The sequence below is a fragment of the Callospermophilus lateralis genome, chromosome 9 (assembly GCF_048772815.1).
Source record: "Callospermophilus lateralis isolate mCalLat2 chromosome 9, mCalLat2.hap1, whole genome shotgun sequence".
NCBI lineage: Eukaryota > Metazoa > Chordata > Mammalia > Rodentia > Sciuridae > Callospermophilus > Callospermophilus lateralis.
The window spans coordinates 52778057-52804813 of record NC_135313.1 but is presented as its reverse complement, the minus strand read 5'-3'; the positions used below and the strand labels follow the sequence as shown (position 1 = coordinate 52804813).

Genomic DNA, 26757 nt, shown 5'->3' with positions numbered 1-26757 from the left:
AATAGTGGAATGAGATATCAGTTGGGTGCATTTATGGATCACTGGTGGGAGCTGGTGAGAAAGAACAACTAATGACCCATTCAAAGAAGCTGATTGGCTGAGTTCACTGGCTGAATACAGGAGGACAGCTGAAGACAGCTTTGGGGAAAGCACAGGGAACAAATGGGTTCCTCCTCACATTTTTTTCTATATTTGATTAGATGAGGCATGCATTTATGGCAGGGAGAGAGAACTGAAGATTCATGAGAGTTAATACAGGAGTGTATCAGATTGAGTAGGAAGGATGGAAGGGAATGGTATTGAAGAAGTTATCTGTGGGCAAAAAGGACAAGTCTTTGTTGAACTTTCTACCCCACACCTGGAACCCCTGCTGGAAGATAAGAATAAAGAAAGTAAGAGAAGAGTAGACCTTCACAGAGAGGTATAGGGTACTACCTGGGTAGCTTACACCAATATCTCATCTAATCTTTATACCCTTTCTATATGGAGATAATGGCTTTTTCAATAAATGAGTTAATTCAAACCCAGACAGATTAAGCAACTTGCCTAAGTCCTACAGTTGGGGACAGGAATGCCATGGCTGAAGTTCATGCCGCCTGATCCAGTAATTATTTTTCCTTTTCATCATATCTATCTATACAAATAAAGAATTCTGAAAAAGAGAAGTGGTTCTTATTAGTCTGTAATGATGACCAGTCTTAAAATCAAAACCACAATGCAAGGCTGTATTTATCAAACCTAATTCTAACATGGAAAATGGCCCTGTGTGCAGTTGTGGGAGCTCAGTGGAAATAGTGCATTGGAGAGATTAAGGGAAGTATGTACCAGACCCATCAGAAATGCCTGAGAGGAAGAGGCCAGCCATGGGCAGAGGTGACAGCAAGCACAGACCAAGAGAACCAGTTCCCAAATGATACATGCCAAAGATAGGACTGAAACATCAGAACACATGCAATACAAAATGCTCTCAGGTGTTCAAGGATAAACAACTCAGGTGGCAAGCATGTGAACTAGTGCCATAGCCTGAAGTCACGCATCAGACTGCCACAAACCACTAGTTTCTTTTTCTGCAATGTGTTCTACAATCTGAGATTGGATCTTATTTTTTTTAATCTTTATTTAAGACTATATTGAAGGAGGCGAACCAGCAATAAGCAATTCAAACCACCTTAATAAAAATGCTTAAGGGAAGATGATAATCTCTTCAAATTATTTTCATTTTCTTTTCCAAGAGAACAGTTCTTGCCAAATAACCAGCTATTATTAGAGACCAAAAAAAAAAAAAATGATAAAGAGATGGGCAGGGAGGAATCAGTTATTTATCTTCTTTAACCTAAGACATTTTGACAGTCTAGCTCTCTCTCCCAGCTACCAAAAATACACTCATATATAACAAAATATTTTCAGTTATAGTTGATGGCCACAGGTGACAGTTCCAATGACTACTTTGATTTTGAAGGCATGTTAGTATTATAGCAGCAATTTTAGTTCCCAAAAGGTTTTGGGTTTTCTTCTTTTCCTTTTTTTTTTCCCCCAATGGTGAGGAAACTAGAAACCTGTTGTCTGTATTTTGTGTTAGGCAATTCAGTCAAATGTGCTCTGTACTTAACTAGGCAATAACCAGAATCAAATATCCATTGGTTTCATTTAGGTGACTATGACATTAGAAGAGGTAGTAGAGACATGTTCTGATGTTGTACCTGAGGACTTGGGAGTAGGGGAAAAAAAAGAACAATTATTCCTGTTAAAGTGAACTGTTTGGCCTAGAACTGCCTCCATATTCTTTAAGTGTGGCCTAAAGCTTTCTTCGTACGAGAAGGATTGCAACCTAACTTGATACTGACTATGACCTACTCTGGTAACAAGAGGCAGAGTCTCAGTCAGTCATAAGAGTACAACTGTTTAAACTATGTTCAAATAAGACAGGTGTGAGCTGTAACCAGTACTCTCTCTCTGTGCCTAACTTCCAATCTCTGGATGTCATTTCCTTTTTTCTGGCTATGACTATAACCCACCCCATGTGATGTAGTAGAGCATTCCAAATCATTTTTGGTCCACACTACTGCCTGATTCTGGAATCACAAATAAACATGAAAACATGGATTTGTTATAACTTTGTCTCTTAACATTACTAAACATGTAGATTGGGTTGCTTTTACTAAATGCATTTTGGGATTCATCTAACTATAGGCTGTTGTTATTTGGGCTTAGTCTCAGAGTTTCAAAGAGGACAATGTTCACAATTTTCTGCTGTAGAATTTGGGAGTTCTCCTTAAGTCATTGAAGTCAGCTGGAAGGCATTAGTGTCTTCCCAAATGATTAAATCCCAGGATAAATGCTGGTTGTGAGTGGCACATGTCTGTAGTCCCAGCTACTGGGAAATTGAGGCAGGAGTATCAAAAGTTGGAGTTCATCCTGGGAAGTTTAATGAGACACTGTCTTGAAAAAATAATTAAAAGGTCTGGGGATATAGCTCAGTGACAGAGTACTTGCCTAGCCTGCACAAGACTCTGGGTTCACTCCCCTGCAACACAAACATACACACACATGCATGTGTACACACACACTCACACACACACAATAATGACTCTGTTGATTGATAAGGAGAACTAAAATATATTATCATGAGGCAAATTTTGTTATTTTATAAGTAGCTTCACAGATCACCTTTGAACCTGTATAGAATTATAATATTATATATAATATAATATTGTATATATTTTATATTATATAATATAAAATATATACTCTCTGTATATATATATATATATATCATATATACAATCTGACTTGTATTGACAAATAATTTCTCTGTGTCTTTATTTCCCAAGAAAGATAAAGACTTCCCTTCCCAACCTTGCCCTCACATCCTATTTTTGTTTAGCTGGGCTCTTCAATTTCAGCTCCTCAGTGGTAGAAAGCTATTTAGTCCAATCAATAAAATTAGTACAGCAAAAGTCTCTGGACTCATATTTTATTTTTAAAATTACCTCCAACTCATTGAGAGGAATTCCCCCAGCTGTAGAAGTCTTCTTTCTAGAAAGGAAACAGAGCCCTGCCCAGTTTCTTGGCCATGTGTGTTCCTGCCAAAAATAACTAAGGCCTGGTTCTCCCAATATAACTTTCCATCCTAATTGATCTGGAGAACGAGAACCAACTACATTCACTATGTAAGATAGAAAAAAGAGACAGACAGACATTAGGAGTAGGACCGAGGTTTGACATTTTCCAAGGTCATGCAACTTCATGTATTTCAGTTTGAAGCTTTGACCTAAACCCTTGGTTGTTAAAAGAAATGTGAGATAATATCATGTGTCTTCAGAAGACAAATCACTGCTAAATTTTAAATCGATGTTGTAATCATTTTAAAGTACAATGGTTATTTTGTTTAATTATAAGTCTCCCTTTAGAATGTATTAAAATTAATTGAGCCTTTAGGTTTGTCTTTGGGGACCCTGAAAGTGAGGGAAAGGAGAGAATGAGTCCCCCTCCCAGATTGGGATGGTGGCAGTGCTGACACAAAAAGGAAAGCCAACTCCAACACCAGGACAAGGAAGAAAAAGAGTTCAGGGAGGAGAAAGGAGATGGATACACAGGCAGCATGGGGCTCAGCAGACAGCTCAGGCAGCACTAGCAAATTTTGTCCCACAACAGGTATGAGGGGTAGGGGCAAAGCCCAGCCTTCCAAAGAGAACATAGGCATCACTTTGGAGAATGAATTCAGTCATAGTAAATATTCCACATTCATCCTACCAACTGATTTGGGGAATTAAATAATCAAAATGTTAAAGCATCGGTTTAAATGAACATCCACAATGGATTTTTCCAAGACCCAAGTGGATTTTTGAAACCAAGGGCAATACTAAATTCTATGCATGCTATTTTTTTATATATTTATATATATATATATATATATATATATATATATATATATATATATATATATTTATATACATAAATGATAGAGTTTAATTTATAAATCAGACATACTAAAGTATTAACTATGATTGATAACTAATAATAAAATAAAACTGAGACTGAGATATAGCTCAGTGGTGCCTAGCCCTGGGTTAGATCTCCAGAATGTCAAGGAAATAAAAATAGAACTATTACAATAACCTGCTGTCATAAAAGTTATTTAAAATTTATGAATTTTTCATTTCTGGAATTATCCATTTAATATTTTTGAGCCATGGTTGACTGTGGGTAACAGTAGAAAATGAAACCTCAAATAAGGGAGGACAACTGTATATAGAAGTAACAAACTAAATTTAATGAAACTGTAGTTAAGTATAATAAATATAAATGAGCTAAAGAAATACCTAAAGGGTGGAGGAAGTTGGTGGATAGCTGAAAAGTTGATTTTTAACTATCTGGGAGAAAAAGCAAAACTTTTGAATAAACTAGGCTGGATATCAAGTCATAAAATGGCATTTATTCCCCTGCACATCAGAACATTTTAGAATTCTAGGATCACATAGTGGTTTAGAGAATGGGTGTGGGATCCAGCTGATATGCAGAATTTTGTGCCAGTGATATCTAAGCTCAGAAAGTGCCATATACCGCTATGGTGAACACCTGAATGTTTACTGAGCAGTTAACATATGCCAGATTGTGCTCTAACATTTGTACATATATGACTCTATTTATTTTGTACAAAATCTATAGGCAGATGCTACTATTGTCCTTATTTTACCAAAAAGAAAACCAAGGCACAGAGGCCGATAAATGGTCCAAATCCATCTAAGCTAGTAAAGGTGAAAGCAGGTTTGGTCCCCGTACTATTTGTATCTGAGTCCCTCTGTTGCTACCTTTGACCTGCAATGTCATTGAAAACAGTAATGATTAGCAAGTACTCCAGCAAAGGTGTCTGCTACTTTCAAAATTATATGTTCCTTAGGGCTGGGTTGCGGCCCAGTGGTAGAGCGCTTGCCTAGCATGTGTGAGGAACAGGGTTCAATTCTCAGCACCACATATAAACAAATGAAATAAAATAAAAGTTCATCAACATCTAGCAATTTTTTTTAAATTATATGTTTCTCCTACAACATTAAGGTACTTTATATTTCCTGCTGGCATGCTTTAGAGAGAATTCTAGAAGAAGCCTATGTACCAAAATGAAATTCTGGGATAAATCTTAATCTACAAATGGCTAGTTAGATATTGTTGTCTTTTACTGAACTAAACTATTGATTCTAGTATCACCAAGATAATTCAACCCTTATTTTGGTTTTATGCCAGACACTGTTTGAAAACTACATTTAGGGGCTGGGTTGTAGCTCAGTGGTAGAGCACTTGCCTAGCAAGTATGAGGCACAAGGTCCAATCCTCAGCACCGTATAAAAATAAATAAAAGGTATTGTACTCACTTTCAACTAAAAAAAAATTTTTAAAAAGCTACATTCAAAGAAAAATTTTTAAAAAGACACTAACATTTCACACATTATGTCAATTTAAGCTGACCAACCATTCAAGCCCTAAATGCTAGTTAGAAAGTGGCAGCATGCACCAGAGAGCACATACATGCACACATGTGTTCATACACACACAGTTTTACAGATGCCCACCAGGTACAAGACTGGTGCCCTGAGACTGTGCTTTATGTAGACCATCTTGATATCATTTTTAATTGTCTACTGACAGGAAATATACTATGTGATTATAATGTATACTGTACTCAAATTATAACCCACAAAACCTTCCAAGTGAATGCAACCTCTCTGACCCTCCCCCCAAAATATGTATCTTACACACATATATGTGATCCAGATAGTAAAAAAAGATTGTCTCCCTTGTGTCTTAATTCTCCTAGATGTCCTTGACACTGTCTTATACAAACAGGCCATGAATAACTTAGTTTTAATATATTTGTTTGGCTCACTTATGCCTGATTGGAGCAATTGAGAAAAATTACATTCATAAATCTTCTTGCCAAGATAATTAATTATGCACAAAATACTCCAAGCTGCTTCTGATTTTCATTAATGAAGCAGATTATCTGAAAAATAAGATGCTGCAGGAACTGAAAAGAAAGGGCAGCTGCTCATCTTTCAATGTAAAACGAGTACACATTTTTACATCTGAAACATAATGATAAAGAAATAACATGCTATGATTATGTTTACCAGGCTCTCACGTCCCAATTAAGACAGAAAATCTGTTGTTTTCGTTCTCCTTTTTCTGGAATTGATGTAAATCTTAAGTTGCTATCATGCTGGTCACTTAAATTCTACTCCAAAGGTGAATTAGCTGACTTTTTCAAAAGCATTAGGCCAGAAGCACTTAGAGAGAAAGAAGCACTAAATGCATCCTTCAAATGGCCCTAAAGGAGAAGAGATGCCTCAGATACTCAGGCATTCGCATTATTATTTATCAGTCATCTTTGTTCTAATTCTTCACTTAATTTCCCCTTGAGTGGTTAAAATGATTGACAAAGCTGATATTTTATTCATGTAAAGTCTGACAGCTTCTATGATTCTTTAAAATAGATAGGGAATTGACAAAATAAACTTTGCATTCCAAAGAGGAGTGGTTCCACACACGATGTTCTAGAATTATCAGGAAAATCATCCAGGAACATGATAATCATAGAACTTAAATTACTTGCAGACCTCACTCACTTTGGTGTCCCTGCTGCTCATCTGTACCAGTACACCATTAGCAAAACTATAGAATAGAGAAACTTTAAAATTCAGGTAAGAGAATTATGCTAATACCTACCTAGCTTTTTTGAATGTTTTTCTTGTTACATAATTATCAACAGGGTCAGCATTGACTATTACTTATAACATTGAAAAACTGAAGGGTTTACTTACTCATCAGTAAGGTGTTGCTTAAATTGTGTTACATTTAATTAGCAAAATACAATGTATCTGTTAAAATTATTCTACTTTTGACATAAGAATATGTCTATGATTTGTTCAACTGAATAAAAATCAGATTATAATAGAATAGATACAGGCAAATTTAGTTGACTTTTGTATATTTGTTTGTTCCTTCAACAAATGTGTATGTGCTTGTGTGTTCAGGCCCCTGTTAGGATAAAAGCCTAAAAGGTGGCTGTAAACCAAAATCCTAATAAAGCATCTACATGGATAATAAGCTCCTCACATTTCTAACAAAAGTTAGAGTGCCCATTAAACAAATATGGCTGAGTGCCCATTAAACAAATATGGCTGCTAAGATTATAAAAGTGACCTTTATTTGATCATACCCTAAGAACTCAAAATAAACAATGAAATTGACCTTCAACTCAAGCCCTGTCTTTACTGGAGCATGACAGTGGAGGGAGCAGGAAAAGGAGAGCAATGACATATTGGCCCTTCACTATCCTTTTCAGACATGATGATTAAAAAGTCCTAATACTAATACCCCAGTTTCTGTGTTCCAGGTACTGTCCTAAGTACTTGGCATATAATAACTCTTGGTTCATCCTAATAACCCTTTTTTTATTGGTTGTTCAACACATTACAAAGCTCTTGACATATTATATTTCATACATTAGATTCAAGTGGGTTATGAACTCCCATTTTTACCCCAAATACAGATTGCAGAATCACATCGGTTACACGTCCACATTTTTACATGATGCCATATTAGTGACTGTTGTATTCTGCTACCTTTCCTATCCTCTACTATCACTCCTCCCTCCCCTCCCATCTTCTCTCTCTACCCCATCTACTGTAATTCATTTCTCTCCTTGTTTTTTTTTCCTATTCCCCTCACAACCTCTCATATATAATTTTGTATAACAATGAGGGTCTCCTTCCAGTTCCATGCAATTTCCCTTTCCCTCCCAACTCATGTCTCTGTTTAATGTTAATCTTTTCCTTCTGCTCTTCCTCCCTGCTCTGTTCTTAGTTGCTCTCATTATATCAAAGAAGACATTTGGCATTTGTTTTTTACATCCTAATAACCCTTAAAGGTAGGTCCTATTATTATCAACATTTTTAGAGAAAACTGAGCCTAATTGCCTAAGTAGTGAAGAGGTGATTTAAACCCAGCCAATAGGCTGCCCCAGGATTGTTGCTGTTAACAAGCACAAAGAAACAACAGTTGTTATTAATTATTCCAGTTGCTGTCATTGCCATTATTGAGAGGATGTGTTAATAGGGATCATTTTAAGATTAAGAGCCTAAATTTTATATTTAAGGAAATGACTGCATTATTTATTAAGGATCATATGAAGCATAGTATTTATTCTTATTACTATAATTAAATTAGTTCTGGTTCAAGGACTATTAGGAATGGAGTCTAAAAGTAAACCCCATTCTTGCTGGGCACAGTGGCACACACCTGTAATCCCAGCTACTTGGGAGCTGAGGCAAGAGGATCTCAAGTTCAGCCTAACAACTTTACTTTGTCTCAAAATTTTAGAAGGATAGGGGAAGTAGCTCAGTGACAGAATGTTTGCTTAGTATGAGTGAGGCCCTAGACTCAATCCCAGCATCACAAAAATAATAACAGCAAAAAGAGAGAGAGAAAGGAAGATAGGTAGGTAGATCAGTCTCGTTCTCATAACCACAAATATTCATTTTTAAGCCTTTACTATATCCATAAAAGCATCCAACAATTAAGGACATTAAGAAAACTCAATATGTATAACATCATTAATGCTAAACCCAGGAGAAAGAACTTGGGCTAGATGAGAGAATCTATTAGTTGTAAGGTTTAACCAAGGAGAGTGAGGGCAAGGAAACTGGCATTTCTTAAATTTCTCTTAAAATGGTAAGCAGTATATTTTACACATGTTATTTCATTTAATCTTTAGAGCAACCTTGTGAGTGGAGTACTATTTCCAATTTTAAAATGAGGCCCATTAAAAATGACTACAAAATACTACTGACCACCTATCAGAATAGCCAAGATCTGAAACAGTGATAACATCAAGTCCCAATAAAGATGTCAAACAACAGAAATCTCATTCATTGCTGGTGAGAAGGAAGAGAGTCTAGCTATTTTGGAAGACAGTAAAAACACATTCTTAGCATACTATCCATCAGTACCACTCTTTGGTATTTGCTCAAATTAATGGAAAACTTATATGTACACCAAAACCTGCTCATGGATACTTACAGAGCTTCATACATACTTGCCCAAACTTGGATAAAACCTCAGTAAGTGAAAAGAGGAATAAACTACAGTACATCCAGATAAGGGAATATTATTCAGCCCTATACAGATGTAAGGTGTCAAGCCATGAGAAGACATAGAAAACTTGATTGCATTTTACTTAGTACAAAAGTAAATCTAAGGAAGGCTACATACTGTGTGATTCCAACTATATGATATTAGGCAAACTACTGTAGCATTACAAAGATCAGGGGTTGCCAGCAATTGTGTAGAGAAGGATAAATAGAGGATTTTTGAGGGCAATTAAGTGATTCTGCATGATACTGCAGTGGTGGATACATGTCACTATGCATTTGTCCAAACCTAGAGATGTACACCATTAAGAGTGATCCTAATATCAATGATGGACTCTGGGGAATAAAAAAATGTGTTAATGGGAATATATGAATTGTAACAAATGTGACCCCTGGTAGGAGAAGCTGATAATGTGGGAGGCTGTGGGGCGGGGTGCATGGGAAACTTCTACCTTCTGCTCAATTTTGCTGTGAAATAAAATGTATTTTAACACTACACCCTAAAAATCACCCCCCCTTTAAATAAAAAAAATGAAAAGGAAAGCTGAAGACTGATAAGTTAGAGAATTCACCAAATCAGAAAGCTTCTACAATACCTCACTTCAGTTAATATGAGACATCTTTAAGTTTTCTAAGGTTGGCAGAGATCCAGATTTCCCTTCAACATCACATTGGGTTAGAATGTTCATTTGGAATTTGAATTTGAAAATTCATCCTGAATTTTCATGTGATTCCCTTGCTTTTCTTTCTTTTCCTTTAACTGCAGAGGATCCAAGTGAGTGATAATTGCCACAGTCATGAAGCAGGAAGGCAAAAATCGCTATCTTATGAATAAATAAAACTTACTGTAGATGCTTCTGCATTGGGAAACCTCTTGGATGAGACTTTCCTTTGGAGAGAGAAAGTCTCTGTTAATTTGAATCAGTGAGATTGAGGATTAAAAAGCTCTGGGAACATGGTGGTGGGTAGGAGTTAGGAGAGGCTGAGAGAGAGCCCACTTAAGAGAGGGAGGACAAGGAAATTTAGAAATGGTTGTCTGACAATTTTATATTGATTCTTGTCCCAGGCATTGATTTTCTTCGTTATGCCGAAATCATCCGTAAAAGACTATTGCACTGGACAACAGTACTCTGAGTAACAAAAGGTGAAGGGCCACAAGAACCGAATTGTGGGGTAGGTGGGGTGGACAGGTAATGCACAGCAAAATCAGGACACGAGCTGGTTGGCCAAGGCAGAAGTAGCTTAGGAAGAAATGCAATGTGGCAGAGTCTATGACTGGAGGGTGGACATTTGCCTCTGCTGTATGTCACCTCCTGGGAGAGGGTTATCTAATAGCAGAGCAATGCATGTCCAAATTCATTGTCTTATTTGTTTTTTTTAAAGCACTTTTTACCCCACTTATATATTTCATGATTTTCTCTTCACATTTGAATGACAGTTCTTAACTGAGGGTAGTTTTGCCCCCTGGGAGACATCTGGCAATGTGGTGACATTTGTGGTTGTCATAACTGAGGATGTTTCACGAGTTGCTAGTTATCAGAGGTCAGGGTTAATGTCCTAGAGTGCACAGCACAGACCCCCACAACAAGGGATTACCTAGCACCAACTGTCAATAATGCTAAAGTAGAGAAATACATTAGAAGGAAAACTTATAGAGGAAAATGCCTTGTGTCTAGTGTGTCTCCAGCATTTATAATAGGTCCTGGCATACAGTAGGCACTCAATACTTATTAGTTGAAATGTTAGTCATCATCTAAGGTCTCATTTTTCCAGCTTGAAATAAGAACAAGTATTTGCTTCCAGTTATAAGTCTGTCTTTCCAATTTGTGTTAAAGAAAAAGAAAACATGTAAAAAGACCCCTTTCCTGTGCATCCAACCAGGAGATCTCTCTCTGTATCCTTTCTCTTAATCCTTTCCCCTTAATATTCATAGATTTGAGCACAGAATTGAGACAATCAGAAATGTTGCAATAAATATACCATCTATATCAGTTGGGGGTTTGCAAAGAGAATTCTGTCCACACTTACCCTCAAATTACTGAGATGAAAGGAATACCTCATAAACGTATCAATGGCTGATCAGAGTTTTGCCTGCAGCCTGGGTAGTGAGTTCTAAAGAGCCTACACACCTCCCAGGCCCTCTAACCACCGAGCATTCAGCCACTGGCCAAGGTCAGATTTCTTTACTGACATCAGACCATTCTTCTATTTTGAGGTTACAGACTTTTTAAAATAATAATCACAGCAATCTAGCACAATTCAGCAGCACCCTCATGTTTCTCCAACTTTTTAGAAAAGTACTATTAACATTTCAGGACTGCAAAAAAAAAAAAAAAAAAAAAAAAAAAAAAAAATTGTGCCTGGCAGTAGTGACCTGGAAAGAGGTGAGAAAGAGAACCCAACAGTAAAACACAGTCATTTTCAAAACTGCCTGTAAGTGTTCTCCCATTCACAAAATCAATATTATAATGACAGTAAATAAAAATTGTTTCTTTTTTCATTCATACTTACTTAGGAAAACAACATGGTAGTTTGGAAGAAAGCCTTTTGGATCAAAAATAAAAGGATTTGACTATAACAACAGAGACCCTGCCCCAGGGTATGGCTAATCCACATATGACCAGTTAGCAGAGGCAGGATATCAGCCAGTGCCCATTGGGTTACCTGGTTTTCTTGTTGGTCCCACAGACATATCTGCAGAATCTGACCCAACTCTTGCCGCTGCTGCTGCAGGTACTTGTCTAGCTGCCTTCTCCTGTCTTGCAGAAGTTCAAGAAGGCTGTCAATCTTCAGACAGCTGCTCTGAGCTCCCTGGATCAACTCGGAACTCACAGTAGGTCCATCACACTTGAATTTCTCTATGAAGTCAGTGAGTTGCTGGCTTTTGTTTAAAAGGGCTAGAGATCGCGATAAGAGTTCTAGAAGAAAATTAAAAAGAAAACAAGATAATGATATAAGCAAGCTTTTATGTAGTAATATTTGGATTCTTCACATAATTTTAAACGCATATAGCTTTAATAGTAATAACAAGCCACACTGCAAGAAATTTAAATGTGTAAACATAAACTGTTTACAAACTTGAAATAGTCAAACACCCTGGCCTAACCATTGCTACAGCCCTAACTGCCAGATGTTAGATGCTAAAGTTGAGCATTAGCATGATTCAGTGTAGGCCATGGAAGGATGGTGGAATTTTGGTATGGTTCACTGTTTTTAGTGCTGTGATGCTGGTTATTGTGCCAACCCTCCCTGGAGTATTCTGTATTCCGAGTTTGTTGAACTAAATATGAGGTTAAAAAGGTAATACCTGTCATGGCCAAACACCCTGTGAAGGTTATGGCCAGCTGTTTCAATGTCTAGGACTATGACAAGGTGGAAAAACTCGCTCAGTCTAATGGGGTCAGTTTTCACTCAGTTCCAGCCAATTGTTGACATGAGAGAATATGGTTGCAGTGCTGATACGGCTTCCAATTTTTAAAAGAGTTATAACTATAGATTTGTATGGAAAAGCTTCTGATTTTTAATGTTTTATACTTTGTATATTTTTAATTAAAACTCCCCACAAGATAAAGCATATTTACCTGTCAAATTGGCTATAAGTTTGTGATCTTTGAAGTAAATTACATTGTAGGTTTAAGTAACATCTATCTATTAAAATATTAGATAATAGTACTAGAACATACTAATATAATAGTATCTCCAAGCAAGAAGGGTGTGATTATGTTCCCTGGGTAATTTGCGAGTCACAAATACAAATAAACAAATGAAACACTAACGATTTGAACTAGAACAGAAGTATAGGAGAATTTAAATTTAAAAAGTCAGGGAGAACATTGAAATTCATTTTCTTGAACAAAGAAATGGAAGCTGTTAGATTTGAAATGTTCTCTGAAAAGCTCATGCTTTAGCAGCATGGTCCCCAGTATAGCAAGTTATAGAAAGAAGGCTACTAGGCAATTATTAGATCATGGGAACTGTACCTCATCAGTTGATTAATCTATTTGATTGATTAATCATTTGAATGAACTACTGGGTGGTAATTATACATAGGTATTTGTATAATTATATACATATACATGTATTATTATATGTATAATTTTCTCATGGCTAGAGAAAGTAGGTCACTAGGCTGGGTGAATGCCCTTGGGGACTATATCTTGTCCCTGGCTCTCCCTTCCCCCACCCCTCGTCCCTGGCTTCCCTGTGCGAGCAGCTTTCCTCTGCCACACCTCTTCCTCCATGAAGTCCTGCCTCATCTCAGGACCATGGAATGAGACTTCTGAAACTGTGAGCCCAAATCAAGTTTTTTTCCTCTAAGTTGTTCTTTTCAGGTATTTTGGTCACAATGATGAAAAGGTAACACAGAAGAAAACATTACTAAGATAGCAGCAGGGGAAGGGATATGTAAAAAACAAAACAAAATAAAACAACACCAAAAGACCTATTGTCTAAAACAAGTTTGTTATGAGGAAGTAAAAGAAACAGCAGGAGAAACAAGGTGAAACAGGTTATAGAGGGTCATAAATTTATATAGACATAATTTTGCAAACAATGTAGTAATCAGGATGAGTGAGTTTACTTTTGTATATGGAAAAAGAAAGAATTTTTTTCCTTTGCATTGAAGAGCTTGTTATGATATTTTGAACAGCTACACACACACACACACACACACACACACACACGGAAAATCTGATTAGGCAACAAAGTACCCATATGTCTAATCTCACACATTCGACTTTTCAAATAAGGGAGAGAAGCACAACTTTAGGGATTCAGGGTATTGCAAACTGACAGTAGATCAAATCATACTGAACTGGCCCTTTGAAATACATATAATTAGCCAAAATTTCAATTTACATTCTTTTATTTTTTTATTTTTATTTTTTTTAGTTTTCTGTCGGGGTTTCTGTCAAAATAATATAACCACAACCACATTGCTCTACACATACATTCGCCAGAGCCAAAGGTAATTTGAGGCTGCATCAGCCTATTACCAGCTACCTGCTGGTCACCTAAATGGACCAATTCCTCCCTCAGTTCACTCTGCCAGTTCCCTTGGCCTTCCTCTGTCAGTTCCTTATACTCACATCTTTTTATAGTCTACATTTCCCTAGTTATTTATTCCATCAGTTAGTTAGTCATACCAAATGACATATTTTTCTTCACGGTAAACCATCTAGCTATATGGTGACCTTCAAGAATACAAAAGCTCTACAGTTTGTTTATTGGAAAGATTACACATTTTGGCATATATAAAACCCTACTAGCTGGTCTCAGTGGCACATGCCTGTAATCCCAAAAACAAGGGGTTACAGAGACCGAGGCAGGAGGATTGCAAGTTCAAAGCCAGCCCCAGCAATTTAGTACGGCTCTAAGCAACTTAGAGAGACCATATCTCAAAATAAAAAATTAAAAGTGGTAGTTAAGCACCACTGGGTTCAATCCCCAGCACACAAAATAAAATTAAATTTAAAAAAAAACCCTACTTACCTTATGGTGTGAAGTTGATAAACATTCAGTAAAATTTTCAATGCTTAATTGGTTAGATTAATTTTGTCATATTAAAAAAGTGATACTTATCTCACTGGCTTGGGAGGCAAAGGCAGGAGGATCACAGGCTTAAGGCCAGCCTCAGCAACAGCAAGGTGCTAAGCAATTCACTGAGACCCTATCTCTAAATAAAATACACAGGGCTGGGGATGCAGCTCAGTAGTCAAGTGCCTCTGAGTTCAATCTTCAGTACCCCCTCCAAAAAAGTGATACTAAAGTACATTTTATACTAATATCTATATGGTTTGCCATAATTATTAGGTATAAATAATCAATTTAAATTAGTGAAGGAGGTAAACAAGTTAGGTGGGCTTAATAGTTATTAAAAACTTGCCCAAATTAGTGCTTTCAAAAAAGTATCAAGACCATAGTCATCAAGGTCACTGAGACCACAGATGATATTTCTTCCCAATAAATTTTAAAATATTCTGAAATATTTCTCAAGAAGATGTTTTTTTTTCTTAAACTTACTTAATGAGCATTTTGAAATGTATTCAAAAGTAAAGATAACAGTGTGACGGACCCCCATGAGACTATATCTATTTAAAATCTGTGACAATGGAGTAATAAGATTCTCCCTGCGTTACAGGTAGAGGGTACAGCTGTGATCAAAATTAAAGTAACTATTCTCCTCCTGAACATCCCTGTAGTACCTTGTTTATTGCTTACTTTTTCATCATTCTGCCATGCCTTCCATTGGAATTAAATACAAGAAACATTCAATGAGAAATACACTTTGGGGCTGGGGATGTGGCTCAAGTGGTAGCGCGCTCTCCTGGCATGCGTGTAACCCGGGTTCGATCCTCAGCACCACATACAAACAAAGATGTTGTGTCTTGCCAAAAAAAAACTAAAAAATTAATATTAAAAAATTCTCTCTCTAAAACAACAACAACAACAACAACAACAAAAAGAAATACACTTTGGGTTGGAAGCTATCTAAAGTTCAGGAGGCGCAGAGATGCTCTAATCCCTGCCACCCAGGGTCTCCCAATCTGGTGATAAAGATAAGTAAGGAAATAAGTTATTTCTACACAGTGAGCAGGGTGGTATACAAGAGACACTCAGAGGAAGCATAGAAGAGTGTGACAAGCAGGTACCTGCCCTGCTTGAACCACTGGCTTCCTGAGGCCAAAGTGTGTGCACTCCCCAAACACATGGCTCTAGGTTTCTCACCAGCTCCAGGCTTGGAAAACACTGTTTAATTATGTGTGGCTGAATTGAGGATGACCAGGTTGGTAGCCAGGTTTACTATGGAAACCATGCTTGCTGGAAAAGACTTTAACTAGCTAGGCTTGTGTAGCCCAAAGGAGAGAAGACAAGAGAAGAATGTTAGTTCTCAACTATTTTAAGGACTGTCTTGTGGAGGAACAGGCTTATTCTGTAACATTCCAGAGGGCAGAAACTTCAACTTGTTCCTGCTGTTCTGACCTCTGCAATGTTACAGGATAAGCTTCTCACAAACAATGCAGCCTGAGCATTGATCAATTACAAAAAGGCACAGGAGAAGCTAACTGAAGTGAGCAGACTACGAGGAGTAAGTTAGATCATGGTTCCCAGTTACAGTATTAGCTTTTGCCATCCCAACATTCTCTGTACTACTCAACTGATCGACATATCAGAGATGTATTACGACTGCCAACTATACTTATACTTCATTTCCTTAAATTTAAAGATAACAAATATGAAGCCCTTAACTACAAACTGGAGTTTCATCCATTAATATGTACTTCAAATCAGCTCATCTTAATCATATCCCACTGAATCAGTTGATGATTATGTTTAATCAACTCCCATTCTATGAAAACAAAGTACTTGAACTATCATGAGGCATATGAATTAGAACCAGGTATCTTGACCAGCCCCTGTGTAATCCTTGGGCTTCTAGTATCACAAAAAAGGGGGCACAAAAGGGTTCTGGTAAGCTTCTCATCAGGATGGAAGAATATTTTGTTGTCACAAAAATAAAGCAAGTTTCCTGTCTTCAGCTAGCATTTTTATCCTTCTTTTCAGACTAAGAGAAGGCCAGGTGGACACTGAAACACAATACCCCTGAAAAGCAATCCCCTGTCAGCTGGATGCCAGCAGTGTAGCCTATGGCCTCCAATCAAGCAGTGCACACCCATGTAAACTAGCTTGCTGTGCTGCACATCTGCCAACCTTGTAGGAGCCAACCGGAGCAAGAATACAATGTTTAGACTACTTCACCCCCTTCCAGCTCCATCTCTCAATGTTTCTGGGAAATTTTCTACTTCCATAAGCCCCCATCCCTCTGGAAAGCTTCATTTTATTGCTTCAGTAATGAACCTTTTCATCAAAAGTATCAGTCACTCTCAGATTTCCAGGAGTAAAATTGCTGTATGAAGATCATGCTGATTGGATAAAGACTGAATTGAGACCAAGAACCCACCTCAGTTAACTAGACTCAATTCACTTTCCAGTCTCTGGGAAAGAATGTCATGTGATTCTGCTCACCCCCTGTAGGGTGGGCAGCTAAATTGTGGCTGTCATGTAAATAATGGATAGCGGCTGCTTTAGTGCTGAATCTTTTGATGTTTATGATTCTTGTTAGTGATCGGTTGTACAGAATAATAATCAGTTAGAATTGTATGTATGTATTTCATAGATTCTCATAAGAATTTACACAGGAAATATTGAATTCTTTAGTCTTTCGGTTTGGGAAAAGTTATGGTACATAATTGATCATAATGATCTAGGTCCTGTGGAGAATGAATATAAACACAATACATGTTTGTGGATTTGAAAACGTTCTTTATTCTTCTCTAACATCATCAAATTTGTGGAGCTAAAAGTCATTTCATTCATACTTAGTTTTAATTAGAAGACACATTAGGCAGAAGTGACTTTCCCTATGTATTTATCTACCCTACTTCCCCAAAGATGATAGCAAATAACTACTCTTCCACAAATACCTTCCTTGTCCTAGTACTGGCCATTCCCAAATTTGGCAGAGGGTTAGAGGAGAGGCCTGGCATACAAATTGATGTAACAATTAGACTATCTTCAGAGCTGTGCCGAGGAAATTGGAAATCTTTTTGTGTAATGCTTTATTACTTGTATCTGGAAGAAGCTCACTACTTTTTTTCTGCAATAATGAGAGAGGAATTTTCTTTATTCAAAGTGGCTATTTAAAAGACTGGTTTTCATTTATTAGCACTTAAAAGGAATATTCACTGAATTTAACCAACAAGTATTTAGGACCCACCATCCACATTGTTAGATGCAAGGATAAAATGATGAACAAGGTGAAAACGGCCTCTTTCCTCAAGAATTAAAACTAAAAGACCAGGTAAGGAATCTTCCAGAGGCTCTTCCTCTGCATTCTCTTAGAATCATTTACAATTAGTGCTTGCTTTCAGAAGGTAACCACAAATAAAGCTTTACTTATCCTTTTTGGGAACAAGTTGGGGGTCTACATAACAAGATGAGTTAAAGCATGCTGTTGTACATAAGCATCTATATTATTAACATCTTTGGAAAATTTTAAGAGTTTATGTGAAGAATAAACATATCTCTTGCCTTTGGCGTGATGTTCATGAAGCTGAAGAAGTGATTGTAAAGACTCAGCACTTTCAAACTCATGAGGACTCTGGAGGAAATCTTCAGTTTGGTCTATTTTAATAGCAAACTACAACATAAACATAAAGGAAGATATAAGAAATCAATCAAAATCAAAATGAATCTTATTGTTATCTGTGAGTGATTTGATGAATTAAAGGCCTAGCTGGCCATGTGTGTTTCTGCAGTGGTATGTGTGAGTGTGTGCTGGTTTGGGCTGTTTTTGTGAGTGGGTGTTTGCATGTTTACAAAGTGTCACAGTCCCTCTCCTTCCTTTAGATTTCTCTTATATCAAGAAATATTCCCTATATGTTGAAATAGACGAACTTATTTACTGTTCAGAAGTCTATTCAATTTTTCAACCAAAATCATTGCATCCTATGTAATAAATTCAATCACTTTCAACATTCTAAGGAAGTGTCTGAAAGAATCAGCAGAAAGTTTGCAAAGGAAAACCAACAAAAGCTTGGCTAGCCAGTACTTATGAGTAAATTTAACTTAAAAAAAAACTCAGAGAAGGCTTAAATATAGTCCCCCCCACACAATGATTAAACTTAGAAATGAAAAATACAAGTTTTAGTCTAATCCCCTTGTTAGTACACAACAAAATATATATATTTATACAGGAAGTAGCCTGAACAGGTATACAACAAAGGGGCACCTTCGTGAGAAATAGTGAAAATAATCTTCAAAGAGAAAAAATGAATGACCATCACAGGTGATTTGTTTTTTTTTTTCCCTCATAGAACATTATGATAAGTTTTAAAGTCACTGTATAACTTATCTCTGTACTTTTAATGCTTATTCAAATTTTTAAAAATAAACCAATAAGCAAATAATACTTGAAAAATTAGCCTTAATGTTCTACTAACTTACAGATATTTTCTTTTCTCCACCTAAAAGTTATATTTTTCCTCTTTCTACAGCTTGTTCAGGGCAGAAGTTGCAAACAGGTGACACTTTTCAAAGAGCTTGATATTAATTTCACGCTCTTCTTTTGTATTACTAATAAAAACTGCTTGGTATACAAATGGAGCCTCAACAGTATACAGGAGCTGGTCCGAAAATTGGAATTAGGGTAATACAGAAACATTCAGTCATTTCACTAGATCCAACAAATGCTCACTCAAGTAAAAGAATAAGAAATGCTGGGTTGAAATGGTTTGACTTAATATTTCCTTTGACTCCATGTGGAATCTGGAAGTAATTTCCACATCATGGAGAAAATTAGCTAGCATTAACACTAAAACACAGTGAGAAGCAAATATTGAGCCTAATGTTAGAGAAATCATTTCCTGTACTCAGAGGAGCTGAGTTTGGAGGCAGTTGACACCTGTACTCCCCTTACTAGGACAGAATGAATCAGCTACATCTGTAATTTGGCTTCTGTAGATGTATTTCAGCTAGTTTATTTCTTTTCAAGAAAGATGATTGTGTGGAACTTTTCCCCAAGAAGATCTGTAAAGTAACTTGGAGTTGGACTTCAGTGTTCAAATTGTGGAGAGCAAAACTTGGAAGTTGCAACAAGGTTTTTGCTCCTCCTTATGGCTTTTAAACGACTTCATGATGCATGAGATTGTCTACCTCAATTCTTATGTTCTGCTACTAATCTTCTTTGCTTCATTATTTTGGATTTAAGCTCTGAATTTTCCATTTAAAAATGTCATATTTTTCAAAGCTAGTGCTTTATCATAATGAAGCAGTACTATCCCATCAGAACGAATGTGCTGCCACTTGACAGAGAAGTTAAAAGTGAAATTTCCTGTAACTGGCTTATACCAAATACAACACTTCTTTTGAAAATGTTCTTTGAGGCTCACATTTTGAAATCTGGAGCCTCAAAAAAAAATTACAGAATTCAAGAAAAATTATAGGGGAAATGACCTTCTTAGATCCAGTACTTTTTCCTTCCCTTGTATTTTAATGAGCTTAAACTACAGAAAACTAACAATATATGCATTAGAAAAATACTCTATAAAGTGCTAACTTTATAAGCTAAGTGTTCTATGAGACATTCTGTGATTATTTTTTTTTAATCAGCAGAAGAATTTTATCCTTCCACTTTTAGTAAACAAGAATGCTTTAAACCAGCATTTCCTAATGACCCTATTAGTTGTAATTAATGGTAATTGTTTGATTGTTTGATTGGTAACTGCATTAGTATCTTCTAAAGAGGAAATAAAATCAAAATGACTTAAGACTAAGGGTACCCACTTTACTTAATATTTTATTTATTTTTTTAATTTAAAAACTTAAATGTATTCTCTTAAATGTATATATCTTTGTTATTCTGCCATTTTAAAAAATCCAATGGCAATGTCTATTTGTGGAAATAAAACATTTTCAAGAGTGCTATTTATTGGCTTTGGTGTGGAAAAGGGAGAATTATTTTCAAATACAAACCTCCAAGGCATTTTCAAAAAATTCACAGGTCAACCTAAGGAGTTCCCTTCTTCTTTCAAGCATGGAGACCAGGGCTGCCCACGCTTCACCCAAGGTCTGGGCCATGGCGTCATAGACCTGACTCTGATTCTTGTTCTCTTCAGCTGTCTTGTCTGCCTCCTGCAAGAGTTCCCACACCCGATCTTCCAAAGCCTAAGTCCAGGAGAAAAACAAGGCATAGGCAGAGTGTCACCCAATGCAAGAACACAGTAGCATGGCTTAAACACTTGGATAGTTGAAACTGTAAGTAGCTTGAGAAGATTGAGGAGAGAATTTGCACAATCTGTTGTGTAGGCAAGGAGGAGCAGTGGAGATTGTGGACAGCCAGAGAGCATAATACTAAATACTAAATACATAATACTAAATACTAAATACATAATACTAAATACTGTAGAGGTTCATCAAAGTTGCATGCCTACACTCCTGGAGTTATAGATTATTGAGCTAGATCTCACATTTCTAAATAAATAAATAAAAATAAGAAAACTAATTGGAAGACATCCAGAAGAGTAATCAAGAATAAAGTTATGAGAAATGAGCCCAACAAAACTTACTGTTTATTTTGAGTTACTGTCAGTTAGTTGTTAGTATGTTTATAAAACTTCATGTAAATATTAAGAATAAATTCTTCATATTGTAAAAATTAGAGAATCTGTAACCAACGTTATGAATTGTTTGAACAAACTATGGAGGAGGAAGGGAACATGCGCTTACAAAAGTGTCTCACTGAGAGATAAGAGGACCATTCCATAGATTCTGTTTCACTCTTGAAGTTAGCAACAAAACAAAGATTCAAATTAGTAGGAAGGCATTACAAATATGATCAGGCAAAATGTAACAAAGAAAACAAAAGTAGTAAGAGCACATTTATCAGGACACTTACACAAAACCAAATGCAATGATGGGAATATATTAAATATCAGTAAAAACATGAAGTTTTCAACTAAAAAATAAATATCATTAAAGTGAGTGAAACAACAAAGCATCAAAATTCAACTAATTTATATTTTTTCTTGAGCTATCCTTAAACTAAAAAGAAATAATATTTGAAAATAGAGATGAGATAGAACAGGCAGAAACAAGCAAAACAAAAAACAGGACTAGCAATATTAATATCAGATAAATTAGAAACAAACCAAAAATCATTCAGGATTAAAGAATGCCTTTTTATATTGATAAATAGTATAATCTACAGCACAGATAAGGCACTTGCTCTTTAGTCTCCATGGTAGAAAAGGGAGATGGAAAGGCTGTATAAAATGCACATGCCGGCTGGCTGCCCAGGCTCTAGGGCCTGCCACCTTCAGGAGATGACCTCTAGCAAGTTGTGACTGCCCTGCCAAGTTCAAGAGCAAGTTTAGTCAAAGCGCAGGATTGCTCTAAGGAGGCACCTAAAAATTGCGTGTTGCAGATTCCAGCACGGATTCCATGAAGGAACAAATCTAAACTCAAAAGGGCAGCTGTTGTAGCATCTGTTACTCTTGAGAGATTCAACAATTAGTCATACAGTTAATGTTCTGGTTTTAAAAAATATGAAGAAAAAAAGATAAGGCACTCATGAACTTTCCAGTTATAGCATGGAAATATTTCAAGAAGGTGCAAACAGTCAGACCACATTGTAATAAATATAAATGATATAAAGCCTGGATAATAAAACAAATAATTTTGGAAATTTAAAAAAACTTTGAAGAATTATTCTTAAAGCAAATATATAATAATCATTATAATTTTAAACAGTTTAGAGAAAATAATAATGAAGTTACTATATTCAAAGTCTTAAGGTATACAACTAAATTAATGCTTAGAAAAAATATAGCTTTTGACAAACTTGCTTTTAAAGAAAAAATAAAGTAATTAAATATTCAAGTCTAAATTATTGAAAAATGAAACAAAATAAATCAAAAATTGAGGGGGAAAGATAAACAAATACAAATCCAGATTAAGAAGAATGGAATATTTAATCCCTCAATGCCCAGTCCATGTCATACACCAAGTATAAAATGCTTTCAAGAAACCATGACCTCACCTAATTCATGCCATACACTGACCACATAGTAACTAATATGGGCAAACTCCCAGATGGAGAAGTTAAAACATTTATTTAAATAAACTCAAAAAGTTTCAAGTAAACACAGAGAAATGATTCAATACTTTAACAGAGAAACTTAACAGAGATATGGAAGCAATTTTTAAAATTTAAACAGAAATCTTTGAGCTGAAAATTACACTAAGTAGAATCATAAAAATGGTAGAAGGCATCAATAGTAAGATAGATCAAACAGAAGAATTAGTGAGTCTGAAGACAGGCTACTTCAAAATACAGAGATTAAGGAGAAAAAAAAGAAACAAGAGGAATAAAGAAAATCTATGATAACTTTAGAACAGAATTAAAAGAGCATTAGTCAGATTATTGGGTTTCAAAGGGGACTAGAGAATGCCAAAGGGGTAGAAAGCTTATTCAAAGAGATATTTAAAAAAAAATTTCTCAGACTTAGAGAAGGGTACAAAAATTAGGTACAGAAAGGGCAAAGGTCCCTATCAGGTTCAACTCAACCAAGTCTACATCCAGACATATTATAATCGAGACTTTATACTAAAACACAAAGAGAAGGTTCTCAAAGCATTAAGAGAAAACAACAACAACAAAAATAACCCATAAGGGTATTACAGCAGACATCTCATTAGAAACTTTACTAGTCAGGAGGAAGTGGCATGAGATTTTCATAGAACTAAAGGGAAAAAATTGCCATCTGAAAGTATAGTATCCAGAAAATCTACAAACACTCACAAACAAGAACTGAGAGAATATATCTCTATCCTATAAGAAATGATAAAGGGAGTTCTTCAAAGTGAAAGAAAAAGACATAAATGAGGAAGAGGAAAACCAGGGAAAGCATAAAAATTACTGGCCATACTAAACACACAGATAAATTCAGAATACTCTCTAATATTGTAAACATGGTGTATAAACTATATCTTTAGCACAAAAACTGAAAAATAGAACAATTAAAATAATAACTACATTCATATGTTAACAAAAAATAGTAAATAGAGAAAAGTAAAATGGGACTTTAAAAGTTCAAAATAAAGGTTGGGTGGGTAGCTCAATTGTAGAGCATTCATTCAGTAATAACGAGGTTCTGGGGTATTCAACCCACAGCATTTAAGGAAAAAAAATCAGAATGTGGGGAAGAATGGAGTATAAACACAAATTTTTTTACTAATATTTTTTAGATATAAGATGACCCCCAAAAGCTCATGTGTGAGACAATGTGCAAGAAAGTTTAGAGGTGAAATGAAAGCTTAGAGGTAAAATGAAAGCTTAGAGGTGAAATATTCTCTCTGCTTTTTTTGTTTCTTTATGGTCATGTTAGGTTACTATCATTTCAAAATAGCTTGTTAGAATCAAAAGATGTTTTCTGTAAGCCTCATGGTAACAACAAAGCAAAACTTTATAACAAACAAAAAATAATTATCAAGGAATTAAAATATACTACTTTGTAAATTACAAAGAAAGACTGTAAGAGTAATAAAAGATGAAAGTAATTACAATAAAACAAAGAAATAAGTTATAAAATGCTATAGTAAGATCTGATTTGTTCATAATTACTTTAAGTGTAAATGCATTAAATTCTCCAATTAAAAGACCTAATGGGGTTTTTAAAAAAAGATTCAACCATATGTTGCTTATAAGAAATTTATTTCACCTCTAGGGATACACACACTCACTAAAAGTGAAGGAATGAAACAAAATATTGCATAACAATGAAATCCAAAATAAAACAGAAGCAGCCATATGTTTTAGTCAGCTTTTTTGCTACTATTATCAAAAAACCTGACAAGAACAATTAGAAGAAGAAAAGTTTATTGGTTCACAGCTTCAGAGGTTTCAGTCCATAGATGGCCTTCTCCATCGTTCTGGCCCAAGGTAAGGCAGAACATCATGGCAGAAGATGTTCAAAGCAGCTCAGGACAAGGTACCAGGAAGCAGAGACAGCGAGCTCTGCTCACCAAGAACAAAATATATACCCCAAAGGCATATCCCCAGAAACCCACCACCTCTATCCACAGTCTGTCTGCATAGAGTTATCACCCAGTTAATCTCTATTGGGGAATTAATGCACTGACTAGGTTAAGGCTCTCATAAGCCAATCATGTCACCTCTAAACTTTTCTGCGCATTGTCTCACACATGAGCTTTTGGGGGTCATCTTATATCTAAACCATAACACCATGCTTAAATCAGACAACACAGACTTTATATCAAAAGCAATAAAAAGAGACAAAGAAGGTCATTACATAATAATAAATTGGTAAGCTCAGCAAGAGAAAATAAGAATTCTAAATATGTCAAAGAAATTGGTAACTTATAATAAATGAACAAATTTCTTGATACATATGCCTTACCAAGATTGAATTGTGAAAAGAAAACCTAAATAGAGTTCAATGTAGGGGGTGATATTTATTAATATCAATCAATCAATCAAATACCTAGGAATAAATTTAACCAAAAAGGTAAAAGATCTCAACAATGCAAATTGTAAACCATGAATGAAATAAATTTAAAAAGGCATTTAAAAAATGGAAAGGCATTTGTGTCATGAATTGGAGGAATCAATACAGTTAAAATATCCATATTATCTAATGGATCTATGGATTCAATGCAATCCTTACCAAAATTTCAATGTCATTCTTCACAGAATTAGGGGGAAAAATCCTAACTGGAATTTTAAAAAGATATCAAAGAACCAAAATGATCTTAAGCAAAAAGAACAAAGCAAGAGGTATTGCACTACTTGACTTCAAAGTATACTATAAAGCTGTTAAATCAGAACAGAATGATATTGGCAAGAAACTAATAGTGGTTTTGCTGAATTATGCTAGTACTGTTTTTTAAATTTTTTAAATTGTTCTTTTTAATTTTTAGACAATATGTATTTTGACTTATCATTCATACATGGAGCATAACTACCCATCTTATGGTTATACATGATGTGGAATTATACATACCATGTATTCATATATGAATATAAGAAAGTTATGTCCAATTAATTCTACTGTTTCATACTCCACTTCATTTCCCTTTGTCTAATCAAAAGTATTTCTAATATTCTCTCCTTCCCCTTATTGTGTGTTAGCATCCACATATCAGAGAGAACAGTTGGCCTTTGTTTTTTGGGATTGGCTTATTTCACTTAGTGTGATATTCTCCAGTTCCATCCATTTATCAGTAAATGCATTAATTTCATTCTTCTTTGTGGCAGAGTAATATTTCTGTGTGTGTGTGTGTGTGTGTAATTTTTCTTATCCATTCATATGTTGAAGGGCCTCTACACTGGTTCCATAGCTTAGCTATTGTGAATTGAGCTGCTATAAATATTTATGTGGCTGCATCACTGTGTATACTGATTTCAAGTCCTTTGGGTGTATACCAAGGAGTGGTATAACTGGGTCAAATGATAGTTCCATTCAGAATGTCAATGCTGCTTTCCAGAGTGGTTGCACCAATTTGCAGTCCCACCAGTTATCTATGAGTGAACATTTTCCCCCACATCCTCGGCAACATTTATTGTTACTTATATTCTTTTTATATATTGTTTTAGTTGTAAATGGATACAATATCTTTATTTTATTTGTTTATGTGGTGCTGTGGATAGAACCCAGTGCCTCACCTATGTTAGGCAAGTGCTTTACCATTGGGCCATAGCCCCAGTCCTATTGTTAATTTATATTCTTGATAATTGCTATTCAAAACCTTAGAGTACTTTTAATTTGTATTCCTCTGATTGCTAGAGCTGTTGAACATTTTTTCATATATTTGTTGACCAATCATATCACCCATAAACCAATTGTGTTTCTATACATCAGTGATGAATCAACTGAAAAATAAATTAGGAAAACTACCCATTCACAAGTTCCTCAAAAAAAAAAAAATTGGGGAATCATTCTAACAGAAGAGGTAAGAGACCTCTACAATGAATACTACAGAAATTTAAAGAAAGAAACTGAAGAACACATTAGAAGATGGAAATATCTCCCAT

The 26757-nt window shown here is 35.6% G+C and overlaps 1 protein-coding gene across 1 annotated transcript in view; it reads right to left on the bottom strand.

Annotated features, from left to right (window-relative positions):
- Ccdc141 (coiled-coil domain containing 141) overlaps positions 1-26757 on the bottom strand; it is a 183373-nt gene that overhangs the window by 116868 nt on the left and 39748 nt on the right. Inside the window, exons 4-6 of the mRNA XM_076866268.1 lie at positions 20679-20870; positions 18237-18345; positions 11811-12064 (exon numbers count right to left, since the gene is read on the bottom strand). Of these exons, the coding sequence (XP_076722383.1) occupies positions 11811-12064; positions 18237-18345; positions 20679-20870 (555 nt within the window). The remainder of the gene's footprint in view (positions 1-11810; positions 12065-18236; positions 18346-20678; positions 20871-26757) is intronic.